At 40.9% G+C, this 13,716-nt stretch overlaps 1 protein-coding gene across 9 annotated transcripts in view; it reads left to right on the top strand.

The window, feature by feature from the left end:
* Positions 1-13,716, top strand: part of NEO1 (neogenin 1) — a 208,409-nt gene that overhangs the window by 177,964 nt on the left and 16,729 nt on the right. For 5 of the 9 annotated variants that reach the window (XM_042803983.1, XM_042803977.1, XM_042803982.1 and 2 more), the window contains exons 16-21: positions 280-375; positions 1,541-1,764; positions 5,483-5,621; positions 8,385-8,492; positions 11,027-11,221; positions 11,934-11,966. In XM_042803983.1, the coding sequence (XP_042659917.1) occupies positions 280-375; positions 1,541-1,764; positions 5,483-5,621; positions 8,385-8,492; positions 11,027-11,221; positions 11,934-11,966 (795 nt within the window). The remainder of the gene's footprint in view (positions 1-279; positions 376-1,540; positions 1,765-5,482; positions 5,622-8,384; positions 8,493-11,026; positions 11,222-11,933; positions 11,967-13,716) is intronic. The other 4 variants (XM_042803981.1, XM_042803976.1, XM_042803980.1 and 1 more) reach the window with 2 other exon arrangements.

The raw sequence follows: 13,716 nt of genomic DNA, 5'->3' as shown, positions 1-13,716 counted from the left end.
ATTATGGTAGAGAAAGCAACTTAAAATGTTCATTTTAAAATGTTTTCCCTCACTGCTATTTTGACTGTACTTGAGGTGGATTTGCTGTGACTATAAACTTCTGCTGTATGAGAATTACTGAACGCGAACAGAAGGTCTGTATGGAGACATTTTCAATTCAAATTTAGCCTAGTTATTTAATGTATTTCAGTTAAAAAACCGAACAAAGAAAAAAAGGAGAAGCAGAAAATAAGATTCACTAACAGTTTGCCCTAAAAATATACTTTTTTTCCCCTTTAGACCCAAGCTCCCACTATGTCATAACTCTGAAAGCCTTTAACAACGTTGGCGAAGGAATCCCTCTCTACGAGAGCGCGGTGACCAGGCCTCACTCAGGTAAAGGCGAGGGGCTGCTTTTAAGTTCTGCACAGCTGGAAATTGTTAACACGCCCCTGCACAGCAGCTGAAAATGTGATGATATGTCCTGTGAGAGTGGTGGGTGTTGGTGCCATCAAGTACGCTCCATTTGGTGAACTGATTGGCCTTCCTGTGTCAGTGATTGCCTCGCATGGTTCATCTGTTCCTTAAACCACCTAAAATTGGTTTAATTTTTAAATTACAAAACTTACCTTTCAACTACTTACAGATGTTCTTATTTAAACATACATTATCACAGACTGTGTGGGTGCAGTTCTAAAGGCATGGCCCTTATTTTGTTGTTTTGTGGACAGGTATAGATTTGGGGTTTCTTGGTCTTTGACACTGAGATTTTAAATATGCCGCCTGCATTTTCTTTGTCTAAGTCTCAGTCTGCTGTCACTTAAACTAAACAAGTTCTTGGCATTTTTTTTTTTTTTTGGTCTCGTAACACATTAATAAAAGATTTTAAGCACAGAAATTTGTTTGCAAGCACGCTATTACTGTGCTGTGGTTCACTGTGCTCCCTCCCAGACTGCTGACATTACGTAGTTCCTTTGTGCAGGTGTTAGCACTTCTGTTTGTTCTAGTCTTCAGGAGAGCGGGAATTATGGATTTCATAGAGGTCATTGCTGTTGCAGTTTCTTCAGTTACTGCAAATTTGTATGACACTTGGAACTTGATTGCCATTAATGCTTTTTAAAAAGTGGTGGGAGTTCCCTGTAATTTTTATGAAGTGGCACTGACCCATCTAGAAGTTGTCCAGCTCTTTTTCCTCCTCACTGTTTTCTGGAAGAGGAATCAGTGGACGTTCTGAGGCAAATAGTCAAAGTTACAATTTACTGTATGTTTGGGGTTCTTAGGCCATGGTTGAACGCACTGAACACTAATGTGATTGGGTATATATCTGTGAGCATATATACGTTGTCTTGCTGTCTTAGGAAGGGAACACGATGCAAGAGTAATTTATTAGCCAGTCTTATGTCACCTATTAACTCTGGCTTTTCTCTCTTTTTCTCCATTTCTCACCTTTCATTTCATTGTACTACCCTGCATTTCCCCTTTTTTGTTTTCGTTTACATTAAAATGCCACCTTCTCCCTTTTTAATTATAATACACGACTTTTTACCCATCAATTCCCTAGACACTTCCGAGGTTGATTTGTTTGTTATTAATGCTCCATACACTCCAGTGCCAGATCCGTCTCCCATGATGCCACCGGTGGGAGTTCAGGCTTCCATTCTGAGTCATGACACCATCCGGATCACTTGGGCAGACAACTCTCTGCCAAAGAACCAGAAGATCACAGATGCTCGCTACTACACGGTTCGCTGGAAAACCAATATTCCTGCAAACACGAAGTACAAGGTATTGGAGCTGCAGCACCACTAACACGGCGGCGTTATTTCGGTTGAGAAGTTGTTTCACGTTCAAGTCAGGGCTCGGTGGAAACGGGAGTAAAGACGAGGGCTTAGAAAGCGGTGTAGGGGTGTGCCCAGTCTTGCTTGAGGTGCCTGGACTGAGTTCACATCAGTACCGCTCCATTAAACCATCACTTCAAAGCTTCTCCTCGATTTAGTGGAAGCCGTTGGTTTTGTGGTCTCTCTTGCGGATGTGTGTGGAGGAGATTGAGACGGGGTGTTGCGTGGGCACGACTGGAAGAGCTGGCTTGGGGAAGGCAGGCAAGCGCTCCCAGAATTATGTCCTGCTCTGGAACCATGGGCACGGTGACAGTTTTAGCCTTCCTGCTTCACCCCAACACGATCGCGTTGTGCGGCAGATGTGGGCTTACCTTTAGAGGAGCCAGTAATGCATGCACAAGGTCTGTGTTGCTAATGGCTTCTCTCCAGTTAGCAGAAGAACCTGAATCTGTGGGGTGAGTCATGCAGGGAAAATGTTTACCCCGACAGTTTTAAGTTTCCTTTTACAACCTTTTCTGTTCGTATGAAGTTGATAATACAGACTTTTCCTTTGAGAACCGAATGGGTGCAAAATACATAACGATAACTTCAGGATATCCCTGCCTGCCTTGATTCTCGTCTACTGTTTTGATTTGGAGACTAGATTTGGGGTTTGGTTTATTGGTTTGTATTTTTTTAGTTGGTCAGTTGGATTTTTTTAATTTTCAGTTACCTGGAGGCCTCAGAAATGCTGACTGCAAATTTAACATTGGAAATGAGACTCAAAGGAAACGGTTGTTAAAATATCCTGCTAGTGGAGCTCCCTTTATGCTCTTGCAGAGCAATCTTGTTACAAACCAGATTGTATTTTTTTTATTGAAATGAAAAGATGTATATATGTACGTTCTTCCTCTAAAGGCAAGTAATTTATGGACCCACATTCCTGAGTCATGCGCAGAGGATATCTCAGGAGTGATTTATATAATGCTGCAGTTTCATTAGTTAAATGCTTAAAAAAACCCACCCTCGGTGGTAAATTAAATACTCCCACCATTCTCGGTGCTGGTGGCCAGTGGTCAAGAAGTTTTATTGTGGACCAAAAATAACATGTAATGATGGAATATAGTTCAAAATTATTCACTGTAAAAAGCATTTGCCTATAAGGACATAAGTTTCAGAATGTTTGCTCTAATCATTTTTAACCCATGATGTTTGGAGAACTCGCATCCTCCTTTTCTTTCTTGGTTTCAATCATGAATTCTCTACTACTCTGTTGCACAGCAGAAATTGCTAGTTTTAAGAAAGGCAAAACCTCTTTTCAGCAGCGCTGCTTGATAAGCTGCTGCATTTCAGTCAGGTCTTTGGTAACTTTATTAAGTATGAGCTGGTATGTTGTTTGTCACGGCCATCTCTAGAAGCTTTGTTATTTATTGCATGATCTGAGGCTGTTCACCCAGTTGCATCAGGGCTTCTCCGTTACACAGCCCTGCACACAGAAATTTTATCTTTGTGTCAGTTCTCTAGTATCCAAAGTTAGATCTGTTGAACACAATGTTGTTTCATCCGTCCCTCTCGTCAGTGAATTGGATGTTGATCCAGTTCATTCCTTTTCTACATTTGCTCCCCGCTTCTACGCTGACATTCGCAAACCCTGATTAAAGAAGAGGCTGCATGCTTCAAGTGCAAGTGAAGAGGTTCCACCTTAAGGAGCCTTATTTTCTTAAATTTGTATAGGAGTTGTATCAATCTAGAGAACATAAACACAGGGACAGATGTGATACAGTTCCTGGAGCTAAAAGCCTCCACTGTGCTTTGAACCGTGTAGTTTCACTAATGCGGATCAGAGAGAGTTTTTCAAAGAATCTTTGTTGGTGGAGCAGGGTTGTCCTACTCGCAGGCTACCTGTGATTTATCAGTGTGCTCTCAAGCATAAGCTAAAATATTAAATCTTAACTTAGATCTTTTAGGACTGTATAAAAGGAAAATAAATTTTACCAGGTGATATTTATGAAGTTTATTTCTAGTAGGTGAGCGGGGTTTGGTACCATGGGGTACGTTGTGATCTTACTGGTGTTAAAAAATGAAGAAAGCAGAGAAATCTAACACTCCAGTTTAGCCTTTCATGTGTCGTTTACCTTCAATATGGTGTGCCGTGAAACTAAAAGAACGCCAAGTTTCAAAGCCAGAGATGAAAAATACAGCGTTGACCTGTGAAAAGGACTCCAGCTGCGACGTATGACTGCAGCTAGGCGCTAAAAGTATTAGAAACAGCTCCGACTGCGTAAATGCTGTTAGGAATTTCCGTAGGTATTCTGGAGAGGCAGAAATGCTGTGCTTCTCGGGGTGAGTCAGCTCGTGATGCAGGATGCTAGGAAAAGATTTCTCCTTTGGACTTGTCGTTGCATAATTGTCCTGGCCAAAAGTCCCCCCTCGCCAGGGAGCTCGTGCTCAGCCCAGCTGTGTCACCGAACTCTCCACCTCGCTGTTCGAGCCGGGCAGCCACCAGCACATTTACTTTGCAACTACCCCGAGTTTGTATCGAGTGAAGGTTTGAAGTTAATGGAGGTTTTTATTCTAATTAATTTTATGCTGTCTTTGTTGTCCATCCACCCCTGTGATGTCTAACTGGCAAAACACATACCTGTGAACAAGCAACATACTTCCTACAAATCTCAGTATCGCTTGGCTAACAGCTTCACCTGGTGTAAGAAAAAAAGCTGCCACTGATACTTGAGAAACGAGGGTCTTCTTTGCAGAATTTGGACTATATTATCATCTATAAACATGCCTTTTCCTTGAAAATTGATTAGTAGTTGTATACAGTTGTTGTATGGCCCCGTCAAGCACTGAAACAACTTGTTCTATGTTTAGATCGCTGTAGGCTAAGGTAAGGAATATACTTACATGTAGATACATACTTCTTTGTTTTCATAGGTCTCAAGTACATTCTGTTCATGTTCAGGTCATGTAACAAATATCAGATATTTTAACCAAAAGGTCAAAAATTCTAGGTGTATGGCTGAGTTACAAATTTCACTATAAATCATGTGTAGGTTCAGTGTGCAATCCTAGGTAACCATTTTTTCTGAAAAGAATCTGCGTATTAGTAAAGCTTCATTATCTTCAAGTTTCAGCACCTGTACCTTCAGCTGATTTTTTTTTTTTTTTTTTTTTTTTTTGGATGTTAAAAATTTACTGAAAATTCTAACAGGAGTTTGGAAGGCAGATAGAGATTTCAAGGACTGTTACGGTTAGCTGTGCTTCATTTTTTTCCCTAGCCAGATCAGTTAATGAAATGCCGTAAATTAAACCTCCCAAGTAGACAGTGATTTAGCTAGCCTGCTGCATAACAAGTGTGCCCTGGACCTTCTAGTGCTTTTTTAAAAAAAAAAAAACAAAACAAAAAAAAAAAAAACGACAACCAAAAAACATTTATAATTGACTGCTATTAAATACTCTTGCTGATTGCAGAATGAATTTCTAGTTTAGGATAAAACAACTGCATGTTAATACTTGATTAATGAATTTGCATGACAGAGCAAAAACGTTACAGAATTAATGACTGTGGTTACGAAAACGTAGCGATGCTATAATGTTTTAAACACTTACCTGAGACAAGGGTGTTGGAGAGCTGGTGATGGATGGTTTTCAGTTCAGAAGTTACTGACTCTTTGTTTTTCTTTCAGACTGCAAATGCGACCACTTTGAGCTATTTAGTGACTGGGTTAAAACCAAACACCTTGTATGAATTCTCGGTGATGGTGACCAAAGGTCGAAGATCAAGTACTTGGAGTATGACAGCACATGGAACAACTTTTGAATTAGGTAATCCTTCGTGTCTTTCTGGAAGGGCCGACGTTCCTGATGAGATGAATAAAGTTGAGCCTGCCAGAATTCTGGAGGAGAGAAAGCATGTATTTAAAATTATTATGCTGATGAATACTTGCTGGGGGGTTCTTTTCTTTATAGTTTAGTCAGAAATTCTGATTAAAAAACAACAACATACTTCAAAATTCAAAGGGATGATTGCATGCAAAAGAATTTACATCAAATTACAGAGAAGTAATGAATAATGTACCACAGTTCACGGACAGGAGAGAATAAAGAAGCGTATGCTTGAAGCATCTCAGAAAGAGCACGTTAATAGCAAATACAAAGAAGATACTTTAGCAAATAATAATTAAAATTTGCTGTAATTATGATGATAATTATCAGAGCGAGGAAGTGCATGAAGCGAATGAATTTAAAAAAATCCTTGCAGAAATTGAGACATCCAAATCAGCCCTAAATTCTTGTTCTTCCCCAGGAGCTGCCAGTTGCTTGGTGCTGTAGAAATGAGGCACTCTCAAAGTACAGAACAGGACAGGGCTTGGAGCTGCCAGGAGGAACTTGGGCCCACTGAGTAACTGTGAGGTCCAGAGCCTCTCTCTCCCCAGACCTGTCCATCATTAGTTTTTTTTTTATCCTGCAGTGATAAATGATCTTTGTGCAATTAAATTTACTGCTGCTTCTGCTTAGGTTTCTCTTCATATCAGCTGTAAGGACAAAAAAGAGCTTATCCAAATTACCCTGTAGTTCTCGTGCTAAATTAAAACACAGCAAAAAAAAATCCAGCGTACAAAGAATTAGTGAGATCATCCAAATACTCTATAACAAGGCAAAGGAAAAAGGAAAACGAGGATAAAATCAGGAACCTCCTAACTTACTCTGAAGTCCCATAAACCTTTAGTGAGCTGCAGTTGCTTTTGAGAACATTGTCTTAGTTTTGGGTGGGAATTCCATGATGTGGAGCCAGCTACTGTTCTGACAGCACAGGTCTGGACTGAGCCCCCTTTCCCATTCCAGTTACTATGCCCATCCCACCTCCAAACGCTTTATTTGGTATTTTTGTTGACACGCATACAATTCTTCTCCATAACTCTACACTCTTATCAGGGACTGTAAAAGTTTCACAAGTAAATTACTTAAAAGAAAATTTGAAACCCAAAAAAGCATAGGAGCGAGGGTGAGATAGAGAAGGTCTCATTTCATTTAAATAGAAAGTCAACTTCTAGTTGGAGTGGTTGTAAAGAATATTTGCAAATATGACCTAAAAGCTTGAGAACTAAGAAGCAAATGAAACAAAACAAAACAAAAAAAAACACAAAACAAAAAAAAGGCTAAATATATTTTCTCATAACAGAACTTGTGATTTATATTACTCGCCAAATTCCTGAGCGTGTGACTCATTATTTTTGAATACTCTTGAGTAGCAGTGTTGTATAGGACTTAATCCTCAGCTAATGCTGAAGAAAAATACGGGATACTGGGTTCAGTGTTGGTCAGTGAATTAGTGATCTCCTGTGGGCTAGTCCTGATTTTTTTTTTTTTTTCTCTGAAGCTTACTGTAGGGCTTTGAATTGTGCTTGACGTCTATACGTTTCTGTTGAGCATGGTTTTAAGTATTTGGGATACTAGTTACAGTAACTTTTGAGCTTTTGCTATCCCTGGTTATTCTGCAGAGGCATAGGAGGTAAGCTGTCTCAGAGGATGGACAGATTCATTTCTAATAGGTGATATACATAAAGCTCTTTAAATGCAGAAAGCACTGCGTAAGCACTAAATGTTACTATTATAGTATTAAATATCCAAGGCGGATTTACTTTGCTAAAAATTACCTAATTAGAAGTCTCATGTTTTTCATAATGTGGCATTGCAAACTGTGGCTGGTTAATGCACCTTTGGAGACATTGGCTCTGTGCATTTGAAAGCCATTAATCTAAGCCCCAGCTGGATATTTTAGTTCACAGTGAGAAGGGTCTCGGATTTCAGCCTTTTGCTGGAGCAACTTGTGCCATTTCCTGAACTTTAGGCAGGAGGAGGCTGATGGGAGAGGGAAGTGCTCTCCCCGTCTCACTCAATCTTACTCTCTGGCAACCCAGGGAGAAAGGTTGCACAATTGTGTTCAGCAAATATTTCTTGATTTCAGATGCTTCTGTGATGCAGATTTCCCTGCAAGTCACAAATAAATCTTCACTAAAGTAAATCAGCAATTACGGATTATAATTTTAAAACTCTTGTGAATTCACTTTGCTGATTGAGATTTGAGTGGCAAAACGGCATTCCTAGGCCTTGGTCCCACCATAAACCTGAAAATACGGAGAAATTTCATACGCCTGGGTGTATAAAACTTATTTATTTCCCAAGTTCGTGTAACTTTTAATGATGACCAAAGAAATTCGGGTCAGAAGTCATTGACCCCAGCTGTTAGAGCTGTACAAAGATGCCATGCTTCTGAAGCCCTGGGAGCTCGCTCAGTCATGAATCACAGCATCTGCTGGCAGAAGCGCTTGAGAAACAGGTAACTCCTTACGGGAAGGGGATGCTGCACGCCAGATGGTATTTGCCAGTTGACTGGAGTAAGTCAGTAATGCCACTACACCAGGGCGGCAGATTTATTTGAAGGTCGAACGTTGAGAGTTTTTATCGTCGTACGTGCCTTTTTACAGTGGTAAAAGAAATAAAAAGTGAAGGTGCTGAGGTTACTTGATTGTATCCAGCGAAACTGGGCAAGCTGTTTCTGAGAGTCTGGTTTTTGTTTGTTTGCAGTTCCTACTTCTCCTCCCAAAGACGTGACTGTGGTGAGCAAAGAGGGAAAACCTCGGACAATAATTGTTAACTGGCAGCCTCCATCCGAAGCCAATGGCAAAATTACAGGTGCAGTTTGCATAAGCAATAAAGATATAAGATGCCTGGTTAACAGCAAAATGTAATCTGCGTAACTATGTGAACGTGTTCCCTACTTGCTTTAGCCTAGAGCTAGCCAAGAGGACTGTATCTTCTTTGTCAATCTATCTTGTAGCTCAGATTAATTATTTACTTCTGTACCTAGTAAAAATATATTAAGATCTGAACTAACTGCAGTGTGAAATTGGAGTCTAACCAGAAATATAATTGAGAGTTTAAGTATCTCAATAACCTCTGCCTTCATCAGCTTGTGCTATTCTAATAGCATGCCTCCAGAAATGCGTCTATAATGCCTCTGGCTCATCAGTATTTTATTTAGAAGAGTCCATCCCAGTGCTCTTTGTCATCTTTGTGTCATTTTTGTGGCACGGAGCACACTTCAAGTCAGTTTATTAGTCCCCTGACATAACCATTAGGAGTAAACTGTTATTTGCCTTTGTAACTGCCTCACTTCCACGTAGGATAAAACATTTTACGGAAGGTAATAATTACTGTTTCCCTTCTGTAATTTCTGTTTGGATTTCCATTTCTAAGGACTTTCTGAAATAATTCACTTCAGTTTTCCTTTTTTTACCCCAAGCTTTAAGCTTAAAGCGGATTTTATTGGCATACAGTTCGCAGCGTATGATTTTGCTTCTGTTCTCAGAACCAACCGTGGTGCAGAATCAAACCTTTGAAACCTGTCCCCGGCCGGCAGCTGATGAGGCAGTACTGTCGCGCAGGTTCTAGACGGGAGACTAAAACTAAAGGCAGAATACTGGAGACTCTTAACCTTGAGTAACGACAGTAAACCTTGTAAGCAAGCTGGAAGGAAGGCCCCCAAAAGGCGGAGGGGCGCTCGCCCGCCGGCTGCGCTGAGGCGGCCTGGCTGCAGCAGGCCTGTCCCGCTGGTGTCAGGGCCAGGAGAAGGGGGCAGGAGGGGTTGTGCCCCGCAGCCCTGCGCCGCTCTGCGGCACGGTGGGGTGCCCAGCCCGGCTCGTTTTTATATTGGTTATAAAGCCAGTTCTGTGTTACTTTATTTTACCAGCGAGATGCTTCCTCTGTATGGGAAAGGAGGTTTGACTGGACAAACGGGAGCCTTTATCTTACCTGCGGGTTAAAGGACTTGGTTGCTTGTGAGTGAGGGTCGTTCAGACAGGTGTGAAACGTCAGGCGCAAATATTCCCAGGTCATCTGTGGTCCTAAAAAGATAAGCCAGTCATCTTACATCGAGCGCGAGACAATGTGCAAAGAGATCAGCACTTACTTGCACAAGGTGGTTAGGAAAATTGTCCCACACGTTCAGTTTTACAGGTAAAAAAATCTTCTTGCAGTGTCCGTACTGTGAAGGAGAACCTTACCTTTATTCATACATGTTGAATGAAAACGTATAGTATTTATTAGTTTTTGCATTAGCTGCATTTAACAGCTAAAAAATAAAATTAAAAAAATCATTCGGTGGTAAGCCTGAGGGCACCAGACCTGAGTTTCCATTTGCCAGGGGAGCAGGACGTGGGCTGAGTGCCCTCTGGTGGGAAGAGCCACCGCCAGCGGGAGAAGCCGCTTCCAGCTCCAGGAATCGCCCGTGAGCTCAGCGCGGGTCATTCTGCGCATTAAGTACAAACTAAGGGATGATGTCATTCCGTGCACTGGGTACCATGTCTGTGGGATACTCGCCTTTTCAGCTCGGATCTCCTTTTGATGTGGGTAGGATGGATGTGCAGTACTGACTGTGCTAGTCTGGATTCCGGATGTTTGTGCCTCATTGTAGTTGCTGACTAATTAGTACAGTCGTAAGTTAACTCAGTAGCCTTGTGCCACTATACTATATATACTGCTTTTCACTGTCACTATATATCCATACATGTGGACCCTTCTCAGACTGTAGATATGTTGCTTGGTGACCTAGCAACTTATTAAATCTACTCCCCAGCAGTTATCTGTGCCATCAAGGGGAGAAATTCAGCATGCCAGACCTACAGCTGGCGTTTGAAGCGTCACCCTCCAGGCCATCCTGGTCACTGTGAATTATGTGGATTTGGGGTATCAGCAAGATTTTCAAAGGGAAAATAATAAACTAAACTACCGAACACATGTTCTTTAGCTGTGTATGAGAATGTTTTGTTTTAATGTTAACTATTTTCTGTAAATATTAATACTTTGAGGACGTTTTGATAACAGCTTTATGTTATTTTACATTATTTGGTCTATGAACAGGTAAAGAGATGGAAATGAGGGATTTCTCCATATTCAGTGAACAGTGGTCGAAAATAATTACGATATTTTAAGTGGCTTTTTTCCTCTTAACGTATGCTTTTGAACAGTTTAAAAATTTAAGATGGGAAGGCTGTCCAATATATTAATGCATTCTTAGTCTTTGAAAAAATAAGAATACCCTTTCAGAAAACCCACAATCATTTAGCTGTGCAAATATCATTAAAAGTCAATAGAACATTTCCTGTGAAATCTTACGGCTATCCTGTTGTTTTATGTATAGAGTTCTTTTGTTTTTTTCCTTTGAATAGGGTACATCATTTACTACAGTACGGATGTGAATGCTGAAATACATGACTGGGTTATTGAACCCGTCGTGGGAAACAGACTGACCCATCAGATACAAGAATTGACCCTTGATACGCCGTATTATTTCAAAATTCAGGCCCGCAACTCGAAGGGCATGGGGCCTATGTCCGAGGCAGTTCAGTTCAGAACCCCAAAAGGTAAATCCGCATGTATATCTAAGTATCTTCCTCCTCGCTTTCTGAATGCAGCCTCTAGAAGGATAAGATACCAGTAGCATGAATTTCATATTTAGACTGGAAAAGACGGGAAGACAGTGGAGTTTGACCAGAGTGAAGTTTTCTATCGGGTTGCTCTTGGGTGTAGTTAATACACATGCAAATGTTGCTCAGCTGTGTGATTAATTGTGTTGTTTCAGAATTACCGTTGGGTACTTAGGTCATGTAGATATTAATGCTGAGGGTCAATGTCCTAAATGTGCTTTTTTAGAAAACCAGTTTTCAGTAGCTTCAAGATTGTAGGTCTTGTGTGTCACGTCAGCTCATGATGAAAAAGCAGCAGGCTCTGGAGCTGGTGGCCAGCGGCACAGCTGCTCGCTGGTGACTTGGATGATATAATGGGAACGAGTGTGACACAACAGGCGCCTCGACCGAGAACTGCTGGGTAATGGGGAACTAGTGAAGTAGTACAGACGCTTGATAGCTTGGGGAAAAAGTTCTCGAAGGAAAGGTGAAAAATAAAGTTAGGAATAGATCTTTTAACAGTACTTTTTTCCGTCTGAGTATTGGTGGTTAGAAATGAGGGCTCAAGCTAGTCTACTTATGCTATGTGAAACTTTGAAGTCTGCCTCTCACTCCTTCAAGCCTTGTGATCTTTCTCTTGTTTTTTCCTTCCCTGTGCTTGTCCCACTAGCCGAATCCTCAGATAAAATGCCTAACGATCAAGGTAAATGAATAGCCACACTTTCTCTTTCATTCCATCCCCCACATGTTTTGTTTTTCCTGTCCATGTGCTGTTGCATTTCCTAAATGAAATGACTATCTGCTGCTCTAACTGTAAATGAGCAAGCTCCTGTTGTGCTTTTAATAGTGGAAGAACTGGAAGTCCTATTTGTGGTTTGGGTGTTAGAAATAGAAAGTGATCTCTGTAGTCAGATGTCACATGCAGGGACAAGCAGGTTGTGCCTGCCAGGGCTGAATCATTCTGTCAAAATGAATTTGGATTAAGTGATTCTCCAGCCAGCCTCTGACCACTGATGCAAGATCTCAGTATGTAGAGGTGGAAGATCAAACAGTTATCTAATTAGCACGAGTGCTGTTTTGTGAGCTCGACGTCTCTAATTATTTTCGTAATAAAGGAAAGTATGCCTGCTCTAGAAAGCTTTTTTTGCAAGAGAGATTCTGCTTGTCAGCTCATTTAGACCCCAGGCTCTCCTGAAGAGCACAGCATTAGCTACTAAAAGCCTTAAGGTTTTAGAACGCTAGCTTGAAAAATGGTAGCTTTGAGTTCACTACATTGAATTATAAGGTGAGTGTCCCGGGGCTATTTTTGCTTTCTTCCAAATAACCTACAAGCCCAATAAAAAGGAGAAGAATTAGTCGAAAGGACATTGGCAAGCATCTTAGACATACAATTAAATAGATCCTAAAGGGATTGAGAATGAGCTTTTTTTTAACTTGCTTTTCAACTTGTTACTTAGAAGTAATTCATTAAATATGCTCTTGCCTTCTGTGTACCAAATAATGCTGATATTAGACAGTTGCGGAGTAAATTCATATCCAAACTTGTGTGACAGAGATGCTAGCTGAGATTCAGGCCTGTCTGCGGTGAAGCAGATGCTCACTGTGCAACCATTAGTGCTCAATGCAAGTGGGAGGGAAAAGGGGAAGATTAAAAGGTTTTATGTAAAAGTTGCTGTTTTCTGTTCTGCACTATTCTGACCTCTTAGCAGCAGATAACTAAATCTTCTCATCTGTCATTACCATCCTAAAGTAACATAATCTTCTAGTGACAATTTGATTAATTTCTAGCAAATAATATAACTTACAAATCATAAAACCCTACGTTAAAGGGAAGATAGTTTTGTTTCAGAATTCCTATGAGAACACACTGAGGTTATAAATCATGGCAGGAGGTCAAAAGTAGGAAAGGAGAAGACGAGCTGAAGAGTAGAAAAGCCCGCCCTGACCTGCAGAATTGTGTCTTTCAGGAAGTAGTAGGCAAGTTATTCGAGACTGGGAAGGAACAAAACTGCAATGGGATTGACTCTCTGGCCCTAGTGGTTCTGTCTTTTTTTCTCACCCCTACTTCAGTGTTTCTCTTCTGTACTAAGCACACTGTATTGTTCTTCCACACACTTCTATAGCACAGAGCTTGTGTTAGGAGAAGTTAGCGGCTGTTGCTGTCAGGCTTCAGAGAGTTGCTCTGGCCTACTACAGAAGCAAAGGCTAAGGTATCTAATAATCCTGGTAACAGTACCCTAAAGTAACACAAAGCTAAAATAGGCTGCCTGGCTGTGGATACCTACTGGGAATATGGGGATTGATGAGCTTAAAAAACAAAACAAAACAAACAAACAACAACAAAACCCCCACCCAAAAAACTATTTCAAGTAAATGTTATCCTGGACTGTTCCTTACTATAGAAGGAAATGGAAAACCTCAACAACAAACTTTGTCAGATGCTGGAAGAAAGG

This window comes from Tyto alba, unplaced genomic scaffold (genome assembly GCF_018691265.1).
Source record: "Tyto alba isolate M040663 unplaced genomic scaffold, T.alba_DEE_v4.0 Super-Scaffold_41, whole genome shotgun sequence".
NCBI lineage: Eukaryota > Metazoa > Chordata > Aves > Strigiformes > Tytonidae > Tyto > Tyto alba.
Note: the sequence above shows the minus strand (reverse complement) of the source record. Positions and strands in the feature narration are given on the sequence as shown.